General features: G+C 48.7%; 11 protein-coding genes and 4 non-coding genes across 15 annotated transcripts; 7 read left to right on the top strand and 8 right to left on the bottom strand.

The window, feature by feature from the left end:
- An01g08250 (uncharacterized protein) lies at positions 1 to 580 on the top strand (the record flags this gene model as incomplete). The annotated part of the gene is made up of 3 exons (XM_059749864.1): positions 1 to 73; positions 150 to 221; positions 306 to 580. The coding sequence occupies 3 exons, from the start codon at positions 1 to 3 to the stop codon at positions 578 to 580; spliced, it is 420 nt and encodes a 139-aa protein (XP_059603260.1).
- A 17-nt stretch (positions 581 to 597) lies between these two features.
- On the bottom strand, positions 598 to 2,944 carry An01g08260 (uncharacterized protein; the record flags this gene model as incomplete). The annotated part of the gene is made up of 7 exons (XM_059749870.1): positions 598 to 916; positions 950 to 1,021; positions 1,078 to 1,136; positions 1,227 to 1,296; positions 1,980 to 2,041; positions 2,148 to 2,210; positions 2,816 to 2,944. 7 exons carry the CDS (start codon positions 2,942 to 2,944, stop codon positions 598 to 600), a joined length of 774 nt encoding a protein of 257 aa, XP_059603261.1.
- Positions 2,945 to 3,264: 320 nt separating this feature from the next.
- Positions 3,265 to 4,252, top strand: An01g08265 (hypothetical protein; the record flags this gene model as incomplete). Its single annotated transcript, XM_059749876.1, has 3 exons — positions 3,265 to 3,437; positions 3,536 to 3,634; positions 4,105 to 4,252. The coding sequence occupies 3 exons, from the start codon at positions 3,265 to 3,267 to the stop codon at positions 4,250 to 4,252; spliced, it is 420 nt and encodes a 139-aa protein (XP_059603262.1).
- Positions 4,253 to 4,752: 500 nt separating this feature from the next.
- Positions 4,753 to 5,440, top strand: An01g08270 (hypothetical protein; the record flags this gene model as incomplete). The annotated part of the gene is made up of 2 exons (XM_059749881.1): positions 4,753 to 4,840; positions 4,953 to 5,440. 2 exons carry the CDS (start codon positions 4,753 to 4,755, stop codon positions 5,438 to 5,440), a joined length of 576 nt encoding a protein of 191 aa, XP_059603263.1.
- Positions 5,441 to 5,462: 22 nt separating this feature from the next.
- An01g08280 (uncharacterized protein) lies at positions 5,463 to 6,662 on the top strand (the record flags this gene model as incomplete). Its single annotated transcript, XM_001389217.3, has 1 exon — positions 5,463 to 6,662. One exon carries the CDS (start codon positions 5,463 to 5,465, stop codon positions 6,660 to 6,662), a length of 1,200 nt encoding a protein of 399 aa, XP_001389254.1.
- A 509-nt stretch (positions 6,663 to 7,171) lies between these two features.
- An01g08290 (uncharacterized protein) lies at positions 7,172 to 7,543 on the bottom strand (the record flags this gene model as incomplete). Its single annotated transcript, XM_059749892.1, has 3 exons — positions 7,172 to 7,188; positions 7,261 to 7,371; positions 7,498 to 7,543. 3 exons carry the CDS (start codon positions 7,541 to 7,543, stop codon positions 7,172 to 7,174), a joined length of 174 nt encoding a protein of 57 aa, XP_059603264.1.
- Positions 7,544 to 8,410: 867 nt separating this feature from the next.
- An01g08300 (uncharacterized protein) lies at positions 8,411 to 9,576 on the top strand (the record flags this gene model as incomplete). Its single annotated transcript, XM_059749898.1, has 4 exons — positions 8,411 to 8,767; positions 8,856 to 8,859; positions 8,991 to 9,160; positions 9,220 to 9,576. 4 exons carry the CDS (start codon positions 8,411 to 8,413, stop codon positions 9,574 to 9,576), a joined length of 888 nt encoding a protein of 295 aa, XP_059603265.1.
- A 4,041-nt stretch (positions 9,577 to 13,617) lies between these two features.
- On the top strand, positions 13,618 to 16,737 carry An01g08310 (uncharacterized protein; the record flags this gene model as incomplete). Its single annotated transcript, XM_059749905.1, has 1 exon — positions 13,618 to 16,737. The coding sequence occupies one exon, from the start codon at positions 13,618 to 13,620 to the stop codon at positions 16,735 to 16,737; it is 3,120 nt and encodes a 1,039-aa protein (XP_059603266.1).
- A 667-nt stretch (positions 16,738 to 17,404) lies between these two features.
- On the bottom strand, positions 17,405 to 17,509 carry tRNA-Ser (GCT). Its single transcript has one exon. It is a non-coding gene; the product is annotated as a tRNA-Ser (tRNA).
- Positions 17,510 to 17,902: 393 nt separating this feature from the next.
- tRNA-Ser (GCT) lies at positions 17,903 to 18,007 on the bottom strand. Its single transcript has one exon. It is a non-coding gene; the product is annotated as a tRNA-Ser (tRNA).
- A 372-nt stretch (positions 18,008 to 18,379) lies between these two features.
- Positions 18,380 to 18,484, bottom strand: tRNA-Ser (GCT). The gene has a single exon. It is a non-coding gene; the product is annotated as a tRNA-Ser (tRNA).
- A 532-nt stretch (positions 18,485 to 19,016) lies between these two features.
- Positions 19,017 to 19,121, top strand: tRNA-Ser (GCT). The gene has a single exon. It is a non-coding gene; the product is annotated as a tRNA-Ser (tRNA).
- Positions 19,122 to 19,514: 393 nt separating this feature from the next.
- An01g08360 (uncharacterized protein) lies at positions 19,515 to 22,243 on the bottom strand (the record flags this gene model as incomplete). The annotated part of the gene is made up of 3 exons (XM_059749910.1): positions 19,515 to 21,125; positions 21,184 to 21,576; positions 21,626 to 22,243. 3 exons carry the CDS (start codon positions 22,241 to 22,243, stop codon positions 19,515 to 19,517), a joined length of 2,622 nt encoding a protein of 873 aa, XP_059603267.1.
- Positions 22,244 to 22,617: 374 nt separating this feature from the next.
- Positions 22,618 to 23,706, bottom strand: An01g08370 (uncharacterized protein; the record flags this gene model as incomplete). Its single annotated transcript, XM_001389222.1, has 1 exon — positions 22,618 to 23,706. The coding sequence occupies one exon, from the start codon at positions 23,704 to 23,706 to the stop codon at positions 22,618 to 22,620; it is 1,089 nt and encodes a 362-aa protein (XP_001389259.1).
- A 690-nt stretch (positions 23,707 to 24,396) lies between these two features.
- On the bottom strand, positions 24,397 to 25,368 carry An01g08380 (uncharacterized protein; the record flags this gene model as incomplete). Its single annotated transcript, XM_001389223.1, has 3 exons — positions 24,397 to 25,145; positions 25,209 to 25,249; positions 25,301 to 25,368. 3 exons carry the CDS (start codon positions 25,366 to 25,368, stop codon positions 24,397 to 24,399), a joined length of 858 nt encoding a protein of 285 aa, XP_001389260.1.
- Between the last annotated feature and the right edge of the window lie 307 nt (positions 25,369 to 25,675).

Genomic DNA, 25,675 nt, shown 5'->3' on the forward strand with positions numbered 1-25,675 from the left:
ATGACATGCTGCCCTTGGTGGGTTTGTGTGTACATTGTGAAGGGATTCAAGGCAGCAGCTTGGCTGATCGGAGGTGAGCGTGAGGGAGAAGGAGTGTCGTGACTAAATTTTAGTCTTCCAGTGGGGGAGTTGGTCCCGTTGCGTACGAGATGACGTTGGTGAGAGTGCTGTTGCGTTTGTGTTTGGAAGAAGAACTGCCCGGCCCCAGGCTGCTGGAACCTGTAGGTACCATCTGCCATTTAACGTGGCAGACGAGACCGTAGGTCGATTGGTTGAATGTTCCTAGGGTAGGTTGAGGCTGGCAGGGTTGGGCTCGGGGAGGCGGCGGTGGCAGGAGAGAGAGGAGTCGGGGATCGGATGCGTTCTCTCCTTCTCTTCAACATGGGGTCCTGAAGCGGAACCACCCCAATCTAAGGATACGCTGGAATCACAACCGCAGCAATTTCGCCAATACTGGTTGCTCACGGTTTCGAGATGCACTCCTGGGGAGGTGGAGATCGGGAGAGCGATCGAGAGTCGAACGATACGGCGGGCGTCGGGCGACCGAGACACAAGAGGACGGACGACGAAAGTCTGTTGAGAATCCTGGGGTCAAGGTCAGGTTGAACTCCCAGAGACAAGCTCGCTGAAGGAGAGTGGACAATGCGCACTTGAAAATAGGTCTGAAGACGTAGCAAAGGCGCCGGCAGCTTGTTGGGATGAGACACAGTCGCCTTGACGCTGCGAAGTGGTTTGCATCGAAGGCGGGAGGTCGCCGGTGTCACGTGATGTCACATCCGGCGGGCGTGATTCGCCGCCAATGGCAAAGCCAAGACCAGCCTTGACAAGCACACCTCCAGACTTGGGTCTTCTTCCCTTAACAAGGATATCTCCCAGCGAGCAGAGGATGCTTTGGAAGTCAATAGGCGCAGAGACACTTCAGATTATCTATCCAACATTTATTCGTCACTTGAATATCGCTACCTTCTTAACATCTCCCAGCAGAACGGCAACCGGACAAGATCTCAGCATCAGTCCTTCACTGCCCCATATTCCCAATTATTGAGGGGACTAGGCGATCCGCGGGGGTCACTGCACAAGTAAGGAGGTCCCTCAGCAGTCACAGCCCACACGCATTCAGAAGTATCGAAGATATGCTACATCTTGCCTTTTGCATGAAGAATATCCGATTAAGAAAGCATTTGCTCTTTACTTTTAAAATCACGATTTTCCCTGCCATTTCATACTACAAAGGCTTCCACTGGCCATGGAGGGACCTGGCTCACTATCTTATCTATATTAAACTGCCCATATCGCCTGTGCCAACACACTCCCGTTACCCTATGACGGAGCCCATATCAAGGCCACAATTCCTTGCACTGACACCACAGTGGCTCACTCGCTCGGTTGGTTCCGATACGCAATGCAAGAAATATTACGGAGTAGTCAGGAGGGCTATATGTTACTATTATGCTATATACCACCCCTTTATTGTTTTCGGTCACTGACCACTTGGCACTTAATCGAGCAAGGTACCAACTAACTCTGGACACATTTCAGCTAACCTTTGGTTTGGCGCGAAAGGGGCCCATGTTTCCAGAACTGTCTAAAGCGTTCTTTTTACTCCTTTGTAGCACAGAACCCCTGGTAGACGAGCACCCATCCCCTTGCAAACCCAAAATGATGCCAAATGTAAATGTCTCACGTGAAAAATACGAGGTCGTGGGATAATTAAGGTGTCTTGGTGGGTAATGATCCTCGTATAGCCCCGGCCAAGCAGTGTCTCAGCAATCAGGACGTGCTCTGAGCATTTACTACCTAAGAAAATCCAACGTTGCCTGCTTTCTGCCAATGGACGCTTGGCATCGAAGAACGGGTAGATATGTGTCACTGGAAGTTATTTCATACACAACTTGCCACTTCTACATTTTATAGCCAGCCATCACAGTTTCAGCAAATCCCCTACTTGGGGGTAATGCAGAACTCATCTCAGACACGACTTGTAAGGGAAAATAGTCCCGCGTTCGACTACCATCATATTCGACTGTTGTGCAGGGCCTATCTGTCAATAATGACAGGAGTATCTAACCGTTGCAAACAAACCCTCCCCTTGCCGGACCCCAGGTGCAGGAATGCATAGAAACATGCCACATACACCTGCCACATACCTGCACACCGGACTCGTTCTCCGGGCGAATGCCTATGGCATCAATCTGGGGGCCAATGGATACCTACTCACCCCTTGCTATGTTTCGAATGCATAGGAAGTATGTCCAGAGCAGGTCGATCTCCCGTAATATCACAATATTATACAGTCTCACTCACCGTAAGCAAGCGATTGAGCCCGAGCAGAATAATGATAGTAAGATCTCAGTCAAATCATCATTGCTTGGCCTCCGCATGCCAAGAACTAGACTCTACAATTTTTACCCAGCACCTCTGCTAGATATTCGCTAAAAGCAGAGCAGCTTGGTTTGTGATCAACGTTAGCTCGGGAGGTTACGATAACTAGTATCTATAGACATAGCATTGATTTGATATACTTGAATAGTAGCCTCGTCTAGCCTATTTTACTAATTCGTATAATCGTATTTAAGTCGATTTAGTTGCGCTGCTATGCGAGCTAACATCTGATCGTCACCTTCGGTCATGGGATCATGTGAGGGTTTTAGCAAAGTAGTAGTCACATAGTTGGTAGAACTTAATTGCTTACAAAGGGACTAGTTATGGTAAGTCGGGGGTTTCTAACATCATTTTCCATTCATTGGATAACTACGCTTACGAGGTATGAATGCAGTGGTGAGAAACAACATGCACTAGGTTGAAACTGTCACACATTGTTAAGTTTCCCGAAGGTAGTACGACAGTATGGACGAATACTGAAGCATGTGTACAAGGCAGCAGGGGATAGACTTCCAGAGAAAATCACATCATCATCATCATCACTACCATTGCTGACAGCCATAGGCAGTCTCAAACCCAACAACACCCCGAAACAGCTCAACATCAGAAACCTCCGACTGGAGGAATGAAAAACCGATGTTACAGAATCTGACACCCTAATAGTTGCAGATATGACAATCCATAAGCTGACAGCACCACAACAACATAGAAATTAATCCGTAACAGTCATCGACAAAAGGGGAAAGAAAAGGGGGGGAGGGAGGAGAAATTGGCGCCTAGAAAGAAAACCACCAGAAGGACCACCGAAAAAGCCCAGACAGACCTGAACTCGGGAAGAATGCCTAACTAGTCCACTTACTACTACGGAGTACTACTAGTAAGATGGATAGTATTAAGAAGCAAATCCCTGACAGGGCAACAAGTGACCCGTGCCTGCACGTGTCTTTTCAGGCCGAAAGTGGCCCCGGCATGCATAATCATCCTGGGTGGGCGGCGGAGCGTTGCGGCGGCGGCCAGAATCCAACCAACAATTGGATTATTATTCATTCTCCATTGTAGGCAGTAACTAAGTAAACAGTTATCTGTCCTAAGTCTCCTGGTTGGTGGTTCACGTATGCAATTCCCCTTCCTCCCTGCCTGTCAAGTGTGGAAGGGTAGAATTATTCCAGCCAACAGATACTTGCTTGGTCAAGGGATTTAATCCTGGTTTGATGGAACAGGATCTGGCCTTCGTTAACAAATCTGTTACGATGTAATTTACCCGTTTATTGTTCTTACTCCGAGATCCATCGGATTAGAGTAGATTGGGTTGGTCTGGATGGGAAGTCAACGATTGAGTGGTCGCGTCTGCAGCGCCATCGTTACACCAAATCATTGCTAGGATTCTTCAGTCCCACACGGCTATCCAAATTTGTTCGTTAACTAATATTGTTATAATTATTTATTCGCTAACGCCAAAACAATCATGATGTCAAGGAGTCAGTCACTAGTCTACTGTAAGAGAAAGCCTGGGATTAGGCTAGACGGGACGTAGAATCTTTCTTTCCGTCTCCCTAAGGAGAGGGGGGGAAAAAGAAAAAGAAACATTTCCTTCAGATTAATAAACCAATATGTTAATATCGGTTTTGACTTTTCTTGATCAACAACTGCTTCCTTCTCCCGCCCCTTAGTCTAACGGACGGATTCCGTCAAAAAGGCAATTTTTCTGCCTTGTGTCATCAGGAGACTTGCAATGACCCATCTAGGAAGCTCATCAGCATCTGCCGCGGTTCTTCCGTGGGTTGTCGGCATGTCCGGACAGGGCTCTATGTGGGCTGGCCTGTGGATTCGGGCGTCAGAACTTGAGTGGGTGACCCGTGAACTTGGGTAAGGGATGAAGCAGGGTACTCTCGCAGTGGACGTGCCCAGTTTCATCATATTACTCCGATTATCGTTATCAGTCCTTTCTTTTTGTTAGCAGCTCCAGCCGGCCGGAATTTGGATTGCAACGAGAACCACGGATGGCACTTCTTTCGCTGCAACCTTGATTCTTGTTTGGACCATTGAACTTTTTCAGTTCCAGACAAGGGGCCCAGTTTTGGGCGGTTCACAGATAGCCGAGACCACTCGAAAACGGATCTGGAATACGGATTCAGCTCAACCTTCGCTCGGTAGCCTCTTCAAATGTACTGATTCTGATTCTGCATAAGAGAGATCAGATGGCACCCGGGCGTCGCAACGAACGCAAATAATCGAGCCAATAACCCGTAGCTCGGGCTGTTGATCTTGGATGCAGCTGCAGGAGAAATCAGCAGTCATTGGTATCAGATCAGCAGGGCTTATGCAGGCGGGTTGGTTAGTATTTGTGTTTGGTTTGAGGAGTACTCCGTTATGTATGCTTTGCTGCTCTGGTGGTGGGAGCTTTTCCGCCACCACCAAGTGGGCGCATTCGTTCAGCTCCATCGTCCGGAGTCTTTCGGTAGAGACAATTTGTACCGAGCACCGAAGATTTTGGTACAGCAAAAATCAAATCCAAGATCGTAATTAGAAGTAACTATTTAGTCGTTGTAGGTATTGTTGTATCTACGGAGCAAAACTACCCAAAACGAAGGATGTGAAATCACTTAGTTCGGGGGGGTCGCCGTCCGGAATCCCGCCAGATGGATTTCGCAGTCATAGTGGAGTGGCCCTAAGGGGGGTTCATTTAATCGAGCCGGGGCGATTTCGTTTTCGGTCACGATGTGGTTTTTGCCCCCCCTCCATCGTCCTCTCCGTCTCTCCTCTCACTCATAATTATTATTCCCCTTCCTCTTCCTCCTCTTCTTCTTCTCCTCCCCGTTCTCGCTTCCCATGGGTCGAGGCCACCTGGAACTGTATCCGGATTGCCTCACTTTCGCTTTCCTCCTCCCCGCCCCCTCCGACTAGCGCTTGTTTCACGTCGCCTCCTACGCTCTTTCCCTCTCGATTACATTACCATGTCCATAATAATCGCGTCTCTTCCCCGTCCGTGATCGATCTGCGTCGCCATTGTCGTATGCAAGCATGCAAATCGTTGTTGCTAGCTGTACCAGATCGATGACAACCCAATCTTCGCTGCCAAAATGGATATGATGTCAAACGGGCCTGCGACTTTTGCGCCTGCCGCAACTTCAGGCTCCGATCTTCATTCGACTACCAGCTCGACCGGCCCAACCCTCGCTGCGACATCTACCTCTTCCCTAACCTCCCTCAATGACTACTCCAACTTTCCCCTGATTCGCCAGGGCGATCGCACATATCTTAGAGACCCCGAGAATAACTACCCTCTCCCCAGCGATCTTCAGGAGATTCATCGTCAAACCCTGCGCTCGCTCATGCTCATGCGCGTGTTCGGAGGTCCGTTCTGCAATCCCCACCTCACTGACCGGCCCCCAAAGCGGGTTCTGGAGATCGCATGTGGTTCAGGCCTTTGGTCCAGTATGAGCCATGAATATTTCGCTCGTCGCGGTCACCGTAACGTGTCTTTCCACGGTATTGACATCGTCTCTGTCGCCCCCGATCTGCGCAAGAAAGGTGTCCATTGGCAATATCGCAGGCACGACCTTCGGAAGCCCCGCCTACCTTTCCCCGACGACTATTTCGACTTTGTCTTCATTAAGGACGCAGGAATGTGTCCAGCTAGCCCGGCGCTGCAAGCGTCCGGCTTAAGCGAGCCACTGAGGGTGCTCAAATCCGGCGGGATTCTGGAAATTTGGGACTCGGATTGGGTATTTCGGTCCTTGCTTCCCAACCCTGCACCCGCTCGCAAATTGGCTTCAAGGGAACAAGAGACGGCCGATGCGACCGCGACTTACACCTTTTCCTCCGCAACCCCCTTCACACGAGTCCAGAACAAGTTTCTGCAAGACTATAACTCCTGGGTCGAAAAGGCCTTTGACCGACGCAAATTGACAGCGTTGCCGTGTGCGACCATTGGTTTGTCTTTCAACTCAGAGGTCGACGTACTAGAGAACGTCGATAGTCGCCGCATTGCTATCCCGCTAGGCGAACTACGGTGGGAGCGTGAAGGTCATGGGAAGGATCCGGTCGGCGCGTCACGCAGACAGTTGACCGCAGATCAATTGTCTATTCGGCGCACGGCCCTTTTGACCGTAGTTCAGATGATTGAGGGCATGGAGCATATCCTCATGGAAGCTAGCGGTAAGACCAGAGATGAATGGGACAGGTGGTGGGCTGCCATGATTGCCGATCTGTTCCAAAAGGGAAGCCTCGCGAATGGGGAGTGCTTGGAAGTAAGCGCTTGGTGGGGACGAAAGAAATGAACGGTCTTTCGGCGAAGAGGATACAAGCTCGATTGCCGGTAATCTGGTGAACGCGGGAAAGAAAAGAAAAAAAGACACGGAAAGAGTCGTGACCATTGCTCTCTCTCTCATATATTGGTGATACCCCACTTTTCTCCTTTCAGTTTTCGCATATATATATTCCTTGGTGTAATATTCTTGAGAACGTGTTATTAAGGTTCCATGGTATTCTGAACGGCCGGGATCATTTAATTTTCATAGCGCTGTTTCAAGGTGCGATATCGCTTCAGATAGTACCTGGGCGCTTTCGGTCAGCATTGGCGCTGACATTGTCGAGCATGCATTATCTCGATAATTATGAGACGATGAATATTCGGATGTACATGGTTGATAGGCAGGATTAATATAGATGAACCAGTATCAAGCCTTGCAGGCCTAGGCCTTGGACTTTCGCATGCTTCGCCGTCTGTAGACAAGGACTTGTCTGGTGCCGGCGTGATTTGGGTAAGGGAGAGAAGGCGCAAGGGAACTCACAATGCTTCGATTTCTGTAGAATGCAGCTGATTATCAGATCAATCTGACTTTTTGACAATTAAATGGAGAGTATCGTCAAACATACCCTTCTTAACAAATTCCGCCCTAGCAATACCTTTCCGGATCTGTTCCTCATTATCCAGATGTGCCTGGCTCGAAAACGCTTTATGTAACCTGTTCCGGTAATATTCATAACCTAGTGGATAGTTGCGACCAAGGAAAAGCAACTCTACCGATGACAGAAGTCAGCTTTTTGGTGGGGGACACTCGACACTGCAAAGGAATGACTGGGGGAATTGTGAAGTCCTGGTGATGCACATACCCTTGTATATATGTATGACCTGCGCGCGAAGTTCTGGATTCGTCATATTGGATGGTGTTGCTAGGCAATGAGATAGTGGCCAGGACTCTCCAGAGGAGGTGGGAATGTGGAGGAAGTAAGTTGTTTGTCTCTCAGCTCGAGGAAGAAGTTAGCCGGAACACAACTACCGGTGACGTCGCACGGGCGGAATCCTTACTTGTTGCCTCGGAGGGGTAACCGTCCAGGTAAACACTTCTGTGCTAGCTGGTGTATAGTCCAGGGCTTTATGATGCCAGGATTGTATGTATGAATTTCATTGGATGATTTTTAAAAGAGAATTGAAGTTTCAAGATGTCTTTTGAACCCTTTGTGGTTACCTCTGATGATTGTAACGGGTGGAGATATATCCGAGTGTCTTAGATTACCCGAGAACTCATGTTATAAGATGATGACGTTGTAGTATAACATATCGAAATCAACTGCAACTTTTTAGTTATGTTGGCTACCAGGAAGGCGCATGAATTACTAAATGATATTCATTCAACTGTGAAATCATAAGTTGCTGAGCGGTCATATTGATGGAAGTCAGACGAACTCGTTCTACTAGCTTCATTCCATCCATGGCCCGGAGCTGAAACAGCTAGCGTAGATGGTAAACAGTAATGCCTTATAATAATACAGACTAAGCATCTAGATAGACTATCACAGATAAAGTATCCGTTTCACCATAGGGCTCGTCGTACAAGGCAGGCATTAGGGGTAATAAATAAGCAAGCAACCGGCCATGTCAGCGCGCGGAGAGAGGGAAGCAATGCGCGGGGCTAGCCGAAGCTCCAACCGCCCCGGACAACTAGCCGAAGTGAGAAGCTCCTCGGCGGGAATCAACACATCCTGACAATTGACAATCACTATCTTCACCTATTTCCGAAGAATGATGTTGTCGCTTCAGAGACTTGGAAGGCGACCACTGGCTGGGGTTGCCGCTCAATATCCACCACTTACCACTCGACTCTTCTCCGTCTCAACCGCTTTCCGAAATGGCCCCGTTTCCGCCCCCGGAACAACACCAAGGAAGCCTCACACCATTGATCCGCGATGGCTGACCCTGACCAAGCGAAGAATCGGTAGATGTATGATGTTCGGCTTGAAACCCCCGCAGATTAAAGAGGCAGGGGAAATACTACAGCAAATTGCAAGGGACTGGCGAGAATTGATCGCTGGCAGCGAAGGCTATTTGACAGATGAGACCCGAAGGGGGCTATTTCAACAAAGCGTCGCGTGGGGAGAGATGGTATGATAAATAGTCACCTGGTGCATGGCAGCTTACATATAGCATGATGCATAGATGCTAATGTAGGCGCTTGCATCAAACAGGACAGCATGGTAAGTCAGGAACTTCAAGCAACAAGTGATGTCGATTAACTCATGAGTCTAGGGTGTGTATATCTCTTTCCAAGCAGCATCAGAGCACTGGATTGTTGCAAGGGGTCTAACATTCATGAACGTCTAATTAGGACATGTGAACAACGTCACATACCCCCGATATGCAGAGACGGCGCGCGTGTACTATACCCGCAACTTTGCCATGCATATAGACCCGGCCCATAAGACAGAGTGGTTGAACCTTGTCAGCTCTAAGGGCATCGGACTTATTCTTCGAAGTATCACAATCGACTACAAATTTGTACGGTCATCTCAGCTGAGATATAGGACTGATCGCTAATACCCCATCTCTCTTTGCAGCCTATGACTTACCCCGATAAAGTTACGGTATATCATAAGCTGGTTCACGATCCGACATCCCCTGATGCACCTCGTCATGGGTTCTATCTACATGCGATGATAGTCTCCGAGGCTCGCCAACGGCCCGCTGCCCGTGTTTCCGAGGATCTGGTCATGTATGACTACAAGGCAATCAAGAAGGCGGAGCTTCCGCCGTTTGTCATGGAACAGTTCAAATCCACCTGGGATCTCCAAGAGCAAGCCAAGAAATACTGGCAGGAGCGCATCCTTGATATAGAAACAAGGGTCCGCACATTGGAAACAGAGAGCTGGGACCGGGAAGATGCGGTCGAGGATACCGGATCTGCGAAGCAGTGATGGAGCAGGCTGGTTTCCCGCTTTGGGGCAACTTTGCAGACCGACAGATCTAAGATCGACAATGTACATAGTAAATGAGGAGGATCGAGCGTAGGGCACTGGCATAGATTCTGCTACCAAGTGTGTACTGTAAGCACAGGGCTGCTGTAACGTATGGAAGCTTACTGGTAATATACCTGGTCTAAACGGCATACTGTATGTGTAATGATACTAGCTGTAATCCATCACTTCAAACTTTGAGTAAAGTGCTGATGAGGAGCTTTTGTATCGCATATTGGACATAATGCTCTTTGTATATCCTTACTTTTATATTTTTGATCCGATATAACTTGAGACCTCCTCATCACTTCCCGTCTCCCCCCACACTCTTTAAACTGGCAATTTGTCTCTCTAGACATCTGGAATGAGGTCAATTAACGCCACTACCTGACCCAGGAGAAAACTATGACGATCAAGATCCAAACACAATGCAAATAGTCTAGGTTATTCTGAGCACGGCGGACGTGCTGTCCTCATGATTTCGCTAATCATTATTCTTGCTATAACATCCCCTCCAACTGCATCGTCCAGCCTCATGTCAGATTTTAGGCTGAATCAAGGCGACGCCGTCAATTGCTCATTATACTTCAGTATGGTCAATAGTGGCATAGACCTCGGCTCAAGTAGCCAAGACAGAAGAACACGTCTTGAGAGGCCTATATTCAACATGGTCTCTGCAAGACGATAGAGCACAGCGAGAACATGGCCATTCGGGTTGACCCAAGCCTGCTTGCGACTCATGAAGCAATAATACTGACGCCAAATCTCTTCATGCTGCTGTTAATTTGCCTGGAGAGGATATCTGCCGGTACACCTCTCAGCTCGTGCATTGGCCATCCTATTTAGCTTCATCAACCATAGGGAACAGCCCTAGCGCAACTTACGTTGACTGCGAGAAAGTTTTACACTTGTCTACAAATCGGTCAATCCCAGATTTTCTATGAAGGTGTAGCATTGATGTTTCAAGAATTGGTCTGTCGATTGAAGAGCCCGGTTGACTCGGCTCGGTTGTCGGCAGCTGAAAACTACTTTGCACTTGAGGCCGAAGCTCAGGTCCACAACCGCCATGTGATGCTTGGCCGAGCTCTTTTTACAATGAAAACTGGTACGCAGGCACAACGCTTGAATGCTCTAAATCCTCGGGCTACAAGCATACGAATGAATAAATAGCTTCTCTAGCCATCTCGAGAAGTTACACACATAGTTGGTGCAGTGATACAGGATCATGGTTGCCGTGGAATCCGATTACAATTTGTTGGTTCGTCACGGCTTGACCCGCTCCATTTGCGCCACAGAGTCTCTTCTAGACCCTCCCGCCTAGTGCCTCTGATCGGAAGCTTTCCCGGATCGGTATCAGTTCCAGTGTCCCAGCTAATTGCTTGGTTTTCCAAGCTTTGACGCCGGTCTTGGATGATGAGGCTCACGACAGGCAAAAACACTCACCTACGAAAAGACACAAGTGTATCTACATCTTGTGTCACACTGTAATACTACTAGCAATCAAGGGTCCAATACCCTGTGTTACAGCCACAACGACACGACAAATGGACGGGATATCCCTGGTAATCATCTGACAAGGCTTGCGGGGCTCGACCGGCAAACCCTTCAATTTAGTCAACGCGTCTGTCCACTTTAGGGTAGAAACGGTCGATCATCCATCCGATTCCAAGGCTAGTCGATCTCTGTCCGTGAAAACGGCATTCAGGTTAGGATACTTGCCTATCAAGCTGCAGCCAGCCTGATAACCAGCATATGACGAACATTCCAATTAGCCTGTGATTCTAGACAAATTGCCTGAGCAGTGGCACTTGAGAACATCAAACGTCCCTACGGGACAGAGTAGGAGAGAAGAGTGATGATTTTGCTAGTGTGGAGATCTTTCGGTGAATTACCGCTGTTTGGTATGATACAGTATTTCCCATATATAGTTGGGCAACAGCTACGTATTGGAGCTTATCTAATCTCATACTCACTGCCTTAACCACAAGATGATGTCGTCGTCAGTCTTCGACAATATTCCGATGGAGATGGGCAATCCCCCAGATTGTCGGTGTCAACTTGCTTCTTTCTTCAGGTCTCGTGAATTGGAATTTCGATCCCTTTATTCTCCTTTGAGCAGGGAACCACTGGTATGACAATGGGTCTCCTTACAGCGTGCTGTTTCGGACTTGGCAGGTATAAGCATTACGAGCATCATCTATCGGCTGTACAAGCTCCCACGCAAGTGTCAACTGACAAGTCCAACGGGCACCCCATATGACTAGAGAGCTGGGCAGGATATGCTTATCTTGACTTGCAAGTCACGAGCCAGAAGACATATGGGCTTCTTCATATGCTCACTTTGAAATCTACGCAATCCACCTGACAGAAAGAAGATAACCACCCCGAATTATGCAATATAGACGGCACATATGACTATCTACAGCCTAGTAGCTGCCAATGAGTTGTTGTTGATGATGATGATGATGATGTTGACCATGGTGAGTTTGCACAGCTCTGTCCAGGGAATCACCCACGCGGACAACAAAAAGCCATCCCATGAAGGATGGGATCGCCAGATCGTCCTGTCTAGTTTGGGCCCTAAAGTCCTGGATTACCCGATAAAGCACAACCCCGGGTCTTGTCAGTGGTTAGCGGGTAAGACGTGATATGTAGGGTGAGTGCGTGAGAAGGAGGGGTAAACGGACATTAAATGGCGCTGATTTCTGCGAGCCTATGAATGATGGCTGCATTAGGAGGGTAAGGTCAAAATGAACACGTAGTCCACCCCCGGCTTACGAGGCCGGCGTTCAGCAACCATCAGTCCATAAGTGCTTTAGAGCCGGAAACTTAAGGGCTGTATTGTAGATGATCGGATTGTTGCTAGGCGATGGGGTATTACAGCTAGCCTACATGGGCAGATTGGTTGACATAGTTTATTCCATTGTTCTGTTGGGAAAGTCAAGTGAAGATTTGCTTTTGTTGCTTGCGAGCGTGCTAAGGGAAAGAGCAGCACTAACTACATGAAAACGGGCGTAAGTTGCCTTACGCTGACAGGAGGCTTAGATCCCAGCAGCCTGTGTCAGGTCGTCGAAGAAAGGAATACTAGCTGTTCGAAGCAACTAGTGGCTGATATTGGCCCCCATATCGATGCCTCGAGCCGGTGTCGGTGCCAGGAAGCAAGCTTACTCTTGAATGATGTGGCTGAAGAGCCAGGTGTCAATTTATGCCCGTAATAGTCCTGTTTTTATGGACACGGTGGTTTGAGAATCCAAGCAACTTCAACCTTTCCACCTAGAGAAGAGGTCCAATTGGTCCCTTTAGCATCCACGATCTCCGTGGCTGGTCTCAACCTCCAGATCGCCCCAAAAATCGGTCGAGCGAAAGGGTATCTGGGTAGCCAACCAGCCAACCGGAAGACAGCGCAGTGAAGGGTACGTCATGTACCGTATGATAAATGTCAGTAAGGAACCGTCTGTATCTGACATGGTATGTATGGTACCGTGACAGGAAAGGGGTATTTTATAGAATGCCTAAGGCATACACGGCCGGATTGGCTGGAGGTTGGCCGCCTTGCTGCCTTAGCGGGATTCCCTCTCGACGATCCGTTTCCAACCTTTCGTCGTTTCGTCTTTTTCCCGCCTCGTCTATCCAGACCCAAAAGTCTACCAAACCTCATTCATTTTTCCCTTCTCTTTCCTCCCACTCCCCTCCCCGCCACCCTCTCTTACTCACCCTCTCCCATATCCAATCCGATTCATTCTGACTTTCCTTTTCTCAACCTAGTCCTTACCTCTACCGACTTTCTATCCCCTCTTGTCATTCCTTTTCCCGTTCGCTTCCTGGGTGCTACCTCCCCTCCCTTTCCTTTCCCACTCTCACCACCCCTTCTTCTCCCCTCTCCTCCCCCCCCAACTCTTCTATTTCCCCGACGCTGTCTTCGTCCTCAATTATCGCCTGGTCCAAGTCCTTGGCTCCTCCCTGCCAAGCTGACTCGGACCTGGGTGTTAGGCTCCCTCATCCATGCCACGTTCATCGGCCACGGCTAGGAAGAGTCATAGCAATCGGCATGAGAATGGTCTCGTCGGCCCCGGAAAGAAAGTGAACAAGCAAAAGTCCAATGGAAATTTGAATGGGAACACCAACGGCGCCTCTGCCCCGAATTCTGGTCCCTCCACTCAAGTCGACTGGCCCGCATCTCGCTCTTCCAGCGATTCAGCCTTAACCTCATCGGCAACCACGGCAAGCAAGGTCAACGGCTCGGCGGACACCTCGAAGGCGGATGGCAACGGGCGCGGCTTGCTGAATGGGTATGCTAAGGGTAACGCGGACATGTCTTATGGCCAGACGAATGGCGCCGTGCCCCAGAATGGCGGACTTGCCGGGCAGGCGTCGCGGCGAACGGAGAAGCCGGCGACCGGTTCCAAGAAGTCGGGCTCTATCAATCCCCTCCAGCTCGCATCGACGATCCTTAAGTCCTGCCCGATGTACGACACGATCGCCATTCTGATCTTCCTTTTGCAGCTGCCGCCTATGGTTCTCACTCTGGTTCAGTTCCTCTTTGCTTCCCTGACGTTCATGCCTCCTAGCGGTGCATCGTCTGGCTCCTTGACCTCCAACTTCGACATCTTTCAGGGTCCCGCAGGAACGCCTTCTCTTGGCACAATGATCGCCATGGATGGATTCTGCTTACTCTTCTGGGGCCTTTTCATGTGGACATGGGCGCAGAACTTTGCGCTCGATCTAGCTCACGTTCAAGTTGCCATCACGCTAGGTGGAGGAGGGTCGGGAAAGAATGGAGGGGTCAATGCCCTCTGCGTTGGCATTGTTCTCGTATTACATCTTATCCGCAGTAAAGGTATACAGGATTTTGTTATAGGTCATCTGCTCTCCGCCAAAATCGTCTCGCCTGATTTCTTATCGCAATATTCGCATCTCATGCCCCCCGAGTTTCGCCGCACGGAACCGCAAAGCTCCCCAAGTTGGATGCGCAGTCTCCTTGCCGTTCACATCTTGGCTCAAGCAGGCACCGCTATGGCAAGAAGATCGATGGCGAAAAACCGGTCACCGGCTCCCCCTCGCAACGGCAAGCGCGTTGATACCGAAGCCTCTGCCGGGTCGCAGACACAAATTGATTCTGCGTTCGAGTCCGGGGCTAGCGTATCTTCCTACATCGGTGCCGACGGTCAACTCGTTACGCCAGCAACTCATAAGGATGGCAGAGATAGACTCATGTCGGCAAAGAAACGCAGAAGGCAAGCCAATCAGGTCCGGAGCCGTCAACCGTTCTGGGCTGCACTCGCGAGCACGAAGGTGACGGTGATGAGGGAATACGAGCATTCTAGGGCCCTCAACAAAACCGGCAGGGGGCTTATGATGACAGAGGAGGATCTTCAGGGCATTTCGTTGGATGATGGACTTGTTTGGATAACCGAAGTCGATAGCTCTACTATCAAGTTTGCCGCGGGTGACTTTTCCTCCGTCGATGATCCCGCGCTTGCCGGAGTCTGTGAAACTGCTCGTCTGGGAAATGACGAAACGGAACCTTTCTACGTCTGTGTTAACGGCGCCTTGTGGGCAACGGCAACGATTACCAAGGTGCAGGATGCCCCGAAGGGGTCCAACACGGTACACTGGCGGGGCGAGGTCTCGGGGCTTGCTCCTAACTGTGCCTACACTTGCTCCTTCGTGCGGAGCGATACTGATGAAGAGATCTGTGTCATGAGCGTCAAGACACCTGCTGCAACTGACGCGGAACAAGGTAAGGGAATACCTCGTTTGGCCTTCGGTACATTCGAAACAGTTGGCTCACATTGGCCACCAGCAGTCTCTTCGATCCCAACTCCTCCGCAACCGTCTTATCGTCCGTCATCACCAACCACTACGCTCAAGAACTCGATCGTTAACGCCGAGGTCAAACTAAATGAGAAACGCGCCCGGTTAAGGAAAGCCAAAAACGACCACAAACTTGTCATCTCCAAGATCAGGAAGGAACTGGATAACTACAACCATCGTCTGCAGAGTGGTACCGATGAGAACCGACAGAAGCAGCGCTCGTTACAACTTGAGAGAAACATTAAGCAAACCGAGGAAATCACCGCCGCTCTTGAAAGCCAACTCGACAATTTGGAGAACATTCCTGAGGAAGAACTCGAAGAATGGTCGACCCAGAAATCCAAGTACGAACAGGAGTTGGAACAACTCAATTTGGCTAAGGAAGAGCTCGTTTCTGCTCGGGCCGCTGTTGCTCGCGAAGTGTCGTCGTTGGAGTCGGAGCTGAACTCGGCCATCCAGAGAAAGGAACGTCTTCAAGGCCGCCGTACCAGGGTCAATGAGCAATACGAGCGGATTGTCTCTGCCAACGCCCAGGGCTTGAATGAGCGAGAGCGTCGTGCTGCGGAACAGTTCGCTCGGGAGCAGGACCAGGCGAAGTTGGAGGCCAATTTCCACGAGCAGTTTGCGAGCATCAGCCAGTCCGTACAGGAATACCAGGTGCGCACCAACCAATTGTGGCAGCAAGCTGCTGCTATTGAGCAAGCCATCCAGCAGCAGCAACAGCAGATGCTTTTGGATTCTGCCCCGCTTACTCCCGAAGGTAACCTGCCTGGCACAAACCCTCTGACTGAGGCACCTGGCATGTCTTTGGGAGCATTGACAACGACTGCGCCCAACACTCGATCTCTCCTGGGACTTAGCTTCCCGTCGCTGAAGTCTAGTCCGCTGCAGCATGCCTCGTCCCCTGTTGGTGCTGCTTCGTCTCATCCGACTAGTCCGACACAGCCACCGTCTTACTTGCAACACTTCCCGACTTCTCCGCTTGGTAATACCGGCAACTACTTCGATATGGATTTTACCTACCGTGACCGGTCTTTTTCCAACCGATCTGCGCACAGCAGTCTCTACGGTGCTGATTTCTTGGACTCTAATCGTCGGGGTCCCTTCCAACTTGACCTGTCCGATACGGTCATTGAGAAGCGGATGGATTCGGGCTCCGAGGGAGTGACTCCAAACCCGATCATGAGACCCATTTCCACCCCTTTTCAGCGGGCCGATAGTCGTGGTAGCGGAAGTGGAAGCGGAAGTAGCGGTGCAAGCGGTAGTGGAAGTGGCAGTCCCAGCTCGACGGGTGGTAAGGGCAACTAGGCGAGGTGAAGGGACAAGTCTGTGGGTTCTCCCCACGAGCTCCATTTGGCTTGTTCCCGGTTGCGTTATGGTTCCAATTCCTGCTTGGTCGTATTCATCTTCAGACGTGATGCTCAAGGTTGCATGGTGGTTTACCTGCTTCGGGGTTCCTTGGCCCAGACAATTCCACGGTCACCGTGCGTCTTTCGTCTTGGTATTCCATCGCCTGTGAACAAAGAAATCTTGTGTCATATGTAGAGCCTATTCATAATTTGCCGAAAAGCCTGTTTCTGCACATGTCGTGGTTCCAGTGTAGATGTTCCTTATATGGATTCGTAGATAACATAACTCACCAGTTACTCGTAACTAGTATCTAAAAGCGCCTAAGTTGTGTTGTCACCGGTAGACACTCTGAATGCTCCGTATATATATGTCTGAGCGTCAACGTAGTCCTTGACTCAATAAGTGTCATATGATAGGTATCATTGTACATGAATGGTAGACAACGACCCGGCCAAATCCCACAGTCCCGCAGCGCACCTTCAATCAAGCCCGTCGCCGACTGCTCAGAAACGACAGACAGGATAAGGAGAAAGAAACCCTCCAAGCAAGCAGGACACCACCGAATCATTAAAACCGCAAAAAAAGGCAGTAGACGATAGACGTCTATCAGCAAAAAGAAGATACGCGACACCTCTGGGACTCGAACCCAGGCGGGCGAACCCACAGGCTAAACAGCTAGTACAGGTATGTAGTAGCAGGCCTGCGCCTTAAACCACTCGGCCAAAGTGTCTGATTGGTAGATTCCGTTCTAGGAGTTTGTATTATGGATAGAAAGACATTGTCACCCTACATTCAGGTATTAAATCTATAGTATATAAATCTGGACGTATATTTATACAGGTATAGTTATGAAAAGCTCGTCCTTAGAGCATCAAAGATGCTGGAAGAGATATGCCGTTTCAAGCCTTCATACATTCTGACAAAACCACAGTAGATGTCATCAGTTCAACGGTTGTGGGAGTTTGGTAGGCTCCAAAAGCAGGCATTAACTACTCCGTGCTATGCCCAATAATTATACAAACAACACTTTCCAGCTCCCTTCTAGATTATTGACAAAGACAAAAAGATAAAACTTATGGCACGTGTTACCAAAGCAGACACTTTCTACACAAAAAAAATTAAACGACACCTCTGGGACTCGAACCCAGGCGGGCGAACCCACAGGCTAATCAACTAGTACAGGTATGTAGTAGCAGGCCTGCGCCTTAAACCACTCGGCCAAAGTGTCTGATTGGCAGATTTTGTCCTTCTATAGCTATATCACACACAAGGTATTTTCCTTACTTTTCCGAGGCGTTAACTCTATGACATATTAGATGTGAAGGCAACTTCCATGGATGCCTATCTAAAAACCCTTATTTGGGAAAAGGCATCCTAGACGCTGTAAGCGATGTACAATGTCGAGTCTTCATCTATTATGAGAAACCTATAGTAGTAGAATAGCTGGGGAGGGGGGTGTTGGGGGTTTGACAAGCCCTGAAAGCAGGCAGTAGCTCCTTCGTAGGTACCTCAAGAACTACCTCTTCTACAAGAGGAACGAAAAAAGTTAGCACATAGCATACATGCGCAAAGGTACACATTTGCCACACAAAAAGAAAATCGACACCTCTGGGACTCGAACCCAGGCGGGCGAACCCACAGGCTAAACAGCTAGTACGGTAAGGTAGTAGCAGGCCTGCGCCTTAAACCACTCGGCCAAAGTGTCCAGATCTGATAATTTGGTGTCTTGAAGCGATTTGGAGCTGTACGGGCGGAGCGAGCAGTAGCATGGGAGTTCAAACTAGTTGGGGGTAAACTTTAATTGATCTTCCCCTGGGACGTTCATGTAAGTGACCTTTATCTCGTAGTTTTCAGATTATTTGAATGACACGTTCTATATATCCATCTCTCTTGCAGATTGTGGGAGAAGAGCACTGACTAATTGGGTCGATAATTCCACCTGGTAGGCCGATAACTGCCTATTTATGTGGGCTTGTTTGTACTTCCGGAGTAGAGTACCATGGCACATGCATCCCGCATACACTCAATCATCGCTGCTAGGGTCATCACGTACATATATGTGCAGTTAGCTCCAACACATGTAGGTATATGTAAGAGGTTAATATAAGCCAAGAGTAACTAGCTACTCCCTTCCAGTGAGTGCAAAATTAGTCCCATTCCCACTATCGCTCACGCCATGCACTTATTTACCTTCAGGATAGAGAGTCACTACTGACGGCCTCGCCACCATCCAACCAGACACTTTGGCCGAGTGGTTTAAGGCGCAGGCCTGCTACTACCTTACCGTACTAGCTGTTTAGCCTGTGGGTTCGCCCGCCTGGGTTCGAGTCCCAGAGGTGTCGCATCTCATATCTTTTTTTTAGCCTTTGGCGTTGATCTGTCATTGAATGCCTGCTGATCTTTTGCTCTTGGGGCATTTGGTTATATATGAAAGGCCTCGAAGGACCAGCCAGGTATTAATTGTAGCAACCCGATTTCGGAGGTCAATGATCTCCTCGTGCTTTGAAACTACGCTAAGGGAAATGAAGTATTGCTAATCTTCAGGTAAAGAGCTTTATTGAACGACGGTGATGCGAGTGTTAAATCTTCAAGTATCTAGGTCCAGAATAACAGTTTATGAGCCAAGTGTTCGTACTACTTGATGCCTGGCATGTTAGAGAGAGCTATAAGAAGACAAACTGGAGACAGCAATTGGATAACCTGATGACACTCGACCAAAAAGACTTCCTTGGAACTCATACTAAACGCACAAGAGCCTCCACGATCTCTGCCATTGCACGAGTATCATACGATGCGTTGTGATAATTTCGGGAAGCCATGTTTTCTTTGCCTCTTACGAGGTACTCCTTGACTGACTCGAGTCGCCTTGAGGGAAGGTTGGGCAAGAGCTTTCTACATAGATCACCAATGTTGATTGCTTGGAAATTCCTAGATGTCAGATGAGAGATCTTGCCGTGGATTAACTCATCTTTCCCTGTAAGTATCCTGAGGAAACATTGCATGTCTTGAGCGGAAAACCAGGATAGTAGCTGTACATCACTTTGACTATAGCCACGGACGTTTTTGATAAATTCGCTTATTCTGGAAGGGGGTTCGCCATTCGTTGTCAGACCGCCATAACACCTCAAAAAGAGCGTCCCCATCATCTTATGCTTATTAGAGACGTGGGGAGAGACGGCTTCCAGGAGTTCTCTCATAGACATGTTGTAATCCACGTTTCCCGCATAAAGTAGTTTTCCATTAAGCTGTCTAACTGCAAGTTGCAGCGGAATTGGTGAGTATTTAGCTGGCATCGAGATAAACTCGAAGTCAATTATCCAGGTTCTCTCGGGACGCGAATAAAATCTTTTGAGCTGTAGCAAAGCTCCCCGCGTATCGTCTGTAATAGATACCTCTCGCTTAAAGGCGCTATCTGCAAGTAGATTGCCACCAGACGTTGAGCCAGACAGATTGTAAGCATGTCTGATGAGCGCTCTGGAGTGATAAAGACAGTAATATGAAGCAACAGAAGCCTGAGACTCTGGACAGGTATAGAACTTGCATCTTCGCTCCTCATCAACGAACTCCATTGATTCCTCCAGGCTCAGCTTCAGTGCATGCATGATTTTGCTGCGAAAGTTCCGTCCAGAGGTGGCAGTGATATCTTCATGTTTGAATGACTTTTCAATATCTTCAAGTCCCAGTTTCGGTGGTAAATGAATACCAGAAGCGTCAAGATGGTGTGAGGATCGAGCTAGGATTTGCTCATCAGTGACTCTATTTTCGAGTATGAAATGGCTGAGCTTGATCAGCTGGAAAGGTTGCACTGGCATCTCAGAGCAGGACACTCGAGGTGCCTTCTCTAAAATTGCATTTATCATGAACCTGACATTTGTATACCTGCCATACATTGGGCTTAGTGGCAATCCAAATCGGTAGCTGGAATGTAAGATTGTGCTGTATAACGTCCAGGTTGGAGCAAAACGGCGCGGCCTCCAGGAAGATGTCTGTAAGAAGAGCATCTCAACGTCTGTTATGTGAAGGACCGGACTCAACCTAAATTTCGAGTATATAGGCTGTGAGTCTCTGTAAAACTTTTGCATATACTCAACCACCTGCTCTCTGCTGTCAACGCGCTTCCTCTTTCGTCCTTTGCACTTTAACAATTCGTGATCTATTGTCCAGCCTTGGAGGTACAGGGTGTCAGGGGCCATCTCATTTACTACTGCACCCTTTAGAGAAATTGACAACGGCAGTAATATTGTGATACCATCTTCGAAAACAAGCCAGATGGCCCAATGTTGTGGTGCGCCTCGAAATGGTTCGTTGTAATCAAATCCGACCCGAACTGGAATTGCGGATTCAATCTGAGTCAAAAGCATGAGTATAAGTGAGGACTTTAGTATAAAAGCTCTTGATACTTACTCTACCGTCTTGATTGATCATCTGCTGACATATGAATGTGACACAAGACCCTATTCCAGCATAACATGGATCATGCGATGGTGAGCCGAGTCTTCTGCTGTCATAACTAGGAGCAAGTTTATACAACCTTGAGTTAATGTATTGCACCCTTGGATTTTCTATAGTCGGATGGTGCATTTGTGACGTAATGATATGGGTAACACCACCGCCAGCACCTGAAACCTGTGATGGTTGTTTCATGCTGTCAACCGTGGCTGGTACACTTGGATGACCTGGGTGTGATCCTTCTTCCCCTAGGCCGAGAAAATGGTAAGCCTCTGCGAAGCTCTTGAGCCGGCCAAGGCGTCCCCCTTCTATCCCAATAAAGGGAACTGGATGCTCGTGAGGGTGTAACTAAGATGATAAGTAATAGTTCGACAAGTCGAGTGACAAGGATACGTACCCTATAAAATTCGCTTCGCTGTATGAAATGATGTTGAAAGAGCTGTTGTGGCAACAGCCTAAGGAAGGCATAATTATCTGTTCCATATTGATCTGATAGTATCGAGGGTGGGGCCCTGTGCCTTTCTGCTCTTGATGATCCATGTTTCATGTTTGTAATTTTCTGCGTCTCCGTAATCCATCTCTGCAGTGTGCCTCTAGAAATGTGGAGGATTTCTGATGCGGTAGATATTGAGATTGGCCTTTCCTGACCAGTAATGGGATCAATGTGTTTCCGTGTTTGACAGAACTCGATCGCATGCAGTCTGTCTTCTCTCGAGTATATCTTAAAAGTCCGTTTGTAAAGACGACGTGCCAGCCTTTTGTTTCCTACACTCTCAAGCAGAGACCGCTGGGAGTCATCAAGTGGTTTCCAAAGAACAGAATCACTCTCCTGTTTACAATCAGAGGTTCCTATCAAGCCTGGTGCTTGTGGTGCTTGTGGTGCTTGTGGTGCTTGTGGTGCTTGTGGTGCTTGTGGTGCTTGTGGTGCTTGTGGTGCTTGTGGTGCTTGTGGTGCTTGTGGTGCTTGTGGTGCTTGTGGTGCTTGTGGTGCTTGTGGTGCTTGGAAGTCAGACATGATGAGATAAAGTGATCCTGCACTTCCCTGATAATGAATCATTAAACAGATAGTTTATAGGCTCTGAAGGATAACACCATAACACCAAAACACGCAATGAAAACACAATAGTCATGTGACTGGCCCACGCAGTGAAGGGAAGGCCACAAACCCCTTCTATGACTATGACATCTGCTTAGAGCGTCGATCACTTGCTTGGTAGTCAGACATCTGCCTTAATCTCCGTTCATCAGCTTTCAAGGCTTAGATGCAGCGCCTGGCGCATAACCCTTATCACCATTCAATAGATTACTAAGCTCTTCCTGATGAATTACATATTCTATTCTTGATCAATGCTTGAAAAGATATAGATAGGCTCGTAGCTGTAGCTAAACCTATTGATGAGATTTTCTCGCTCTGTTAATTAGTCTGCCTCTTAGGAAAGCTTGTTTTCTTGTATATCTCTGCCCAAAATCCAACCCGTAACTGATATAATCCCGCCCACATAAAGGTTCATACTTATCGGGGAAAGCCAAAAGACAGTTATATTCATTATCGTCACAGTCGGTGCCATCTCTGATACACACAATCTTATCCTGCATGATTGTTTCCAACTTAGCCATTGTTCCATTGCAGAAGAACCCGTCTTGCGATGAAATTTTTGTGCGAAGTTGTTCGGTTGATAGTATGCTTTGAAGAAGCAAATCGGTTATGTCACAGATCTGCCAAGTATCACCGTCGGCCACAATTTTCTTGCCGTTGAAAATGTAGGAAACATTGTCGTTTCCCTCGAGTAGCTGTGGGAAAGCGAGCACGCCTTTCTTAATCCAGTCATGCTTGCCGGGCTCCACAACAGGATCGAACTCCATGCGGAAGGATACTGTTTGGTAAAAGCGGAAATCAGGTCGGATCCTTGGGTCAACGCCGAACTTGATCAATGCCTTCTTCCATGGACCATTGGTGAACATGTAACCGCAAAACGGCAGAGCTTCTTGAAGGTCGCTCTGAAGACGAAGCTGGAGTTGGCCTTTGATGACCCTGACTGTCACTATCGGCCGGCGCTCCAGGATTTCATGGATATGGCGTACCGTTTCTCTAACAGACTCATTCAGGACTGATGATCCAATCTTGTCAACCTGGTGGCTGCCGTCTGGTATCTTCGCGGCGTTCATATTGACGGTGATACCTGTAAACGCTACTTCCCTATTGAATTTGACGCTAGCCTCTATATCATTGCCGGCTTGATTGGGTCCATCCATGAGATTCTCATCGGTCGTGCTGCCGTCATTGTCGTCATCGTTGTTGTCGTAGTTTGCGTTTCCTTCAAAAGCCATCCAGCCCGATGTCTCATAATAATAATCGGCTCCAACCTTGTTGTCTCCGTACTCTTGTTTGCTTCCAATCTGGTATTGGCGAATAAGCTCCTCGCCATTGCTCTCGCCAAGGCTATTGTTGACCACATGAGACGATCTTCTAAAGCTCATGGTGAACAGTATTGTTCGTCAAGGATTGTTGGAGGCCCTGGCAAAAGCTGTTTTCCAACGCAAGGAGCATTGCAATACACAAGGTGGCTCAATGGGATTAGTGGATAGGATGGTAGGACTTGAAAAAAACAGTCGTTTGGCTTGTGAGTTAATGGGAAGCGTAAGACAACCCTAGAGAGGTGTAAATACGAAGTGAATAGTAGGGCAATCCGATAGCCTACGCGCTGCCACTCAATCAACATATGGAGCCTCCCTCATGCGCCAATACGAACTCGTAGAGGAGTAATGGTGATTATCATAAACTATACAAAATATATACACAAAATCGGTCATATTGCTTAACATGTCTATCTATATCTACGCAAAGTGAACATCTCAGGTGCTCCGAGACCTTCTGTGAGGCTACGCGACTGTCTTTACCCGATACCAAAGAGGTAGTCTTATGTATGATGCTCACATGCATATGGTAAGACTGAGATCAATGGTGAAATAAATCTATGTACATATAATGGAGATATTGCTTGCGAGATTCCGACGAAACCCAGGATATCAGGTATGGATAATATACAGAGGTAACTCCTCGAGAAGCTTCCTTCACTCTAACAGTATGGTGTGTATGGCCCGTCTCTAGAGCATTGGGTGATTTATGGGGAGAGATGCTTGAGTCTCACGAATTCCACATGCCGTCTTTCATATCTCGTGGCCCATTTCCCAGAAGTGGGTATTGGCGTACGTGAGGCAAAGGTCTCCAGCCTTAGTCTCCAAGTCAAGGCTCAACAACTCCCCTGAAAGTGCCCGAACAACAGTTCCCACGACGATCGTATGGTCTTGGACCTGTATACTCTGTGGATGGAGCTGACACTCCAATACGAACGGAAAGTCCTCCGATCCTGTAGACGTAGCATCCTGCTTCCTCCGCAACAGCGGAAGAGGCCTGCCGGAAGTTTCATTACCAGAAAGGGAATGTTCATGCGCAACGAACTCATATTCACTCTTCCCCTCCAAGAGGGACAAATTGTGGTTGCCCTTGGAAAAGTCCCGCGCAAGGGTAGCGGTTGCCTGTCGAGGAGCCAGGAGGTGCACAAGGAAGCGCTTGGACAATTGGAGTGCGCTAAGCGTCTCGGAGGGCCGGCGCACGTTAAACGATATGACGGGTTCCGGACTGAGTGTAACGGTGTTGAAGGAGGAGACGGTCATTCCGCGGAAGGCCTTATCTGCCGGGCCATTGGGATCAGTGGCCGTGATGATGGCGACAGGGTAGGGGACTCGTCTCATCAAGAGACGGACTTGATCGGATAAAGAGGCGACATCAGTATTTGCATGCCGAGCCCCTTTCAAGTCAGATTGAGGGTTTCTAGCGGCTGCGGCGACTTTCGTGACCGTTCGGGATTGCAGTTGACCGAACCGGAGAGCTGGTCCGATAGATGGTACATATTGCCCTTTACATGAAAACAATTGATTAGCGAATGCAATTTGCAGGCATGGAAAGCAGCGCAGCTAACCTGTGAATTGGCCCACCGTCCGACAGGCCGCAAGTATAGATCTAGTATAAGGAAGCATTATTATCCCGCGGCGGACGGAGCTCGCAGCTCACGGAAAGACGGGCAGAAGAACAGAGGAGAGGAAAGCAACAGAAAGACTCTCGGAGCCCTCCAAAGTCATCATGAAGACGCAGACAGAAATCCCTCAGCGGTTCAATAGGCAACCATGCTAGCCACCAGACCGTAGCACGTTAATCGGTGGTTCAAATAGAGTCGAGTTGAAACACCGCGACAAGAAAAAGAGCAACCCACGGGATGCTGACATAATCCCCGTCGTTCCGCCCCGAATAATTTGTCTTTGGCCAGAGACAGACTGGAAGATCACCGCAGCGTCGCAGTCTCCAGTCCAATTCTCCCACCCAGGCCGGTATATTAAATCACTTCGCGGACGTCCTCTCACTTCCTAATTTCTCTCCCGGCCGCGGAAA

The sequence above is a fragment of the Aspergillus niger genome (genome assembly GCF_000002855.4).
Source record: "Aspergillus niger supercontig An01".
Classification (NCBI taxonomy): Eukaryota; Fungi; Ascomycota; class Eurotiomycetes; order Eurotiales; family Aspergillaceae; genus Aspergillus; species Aspergillus niger.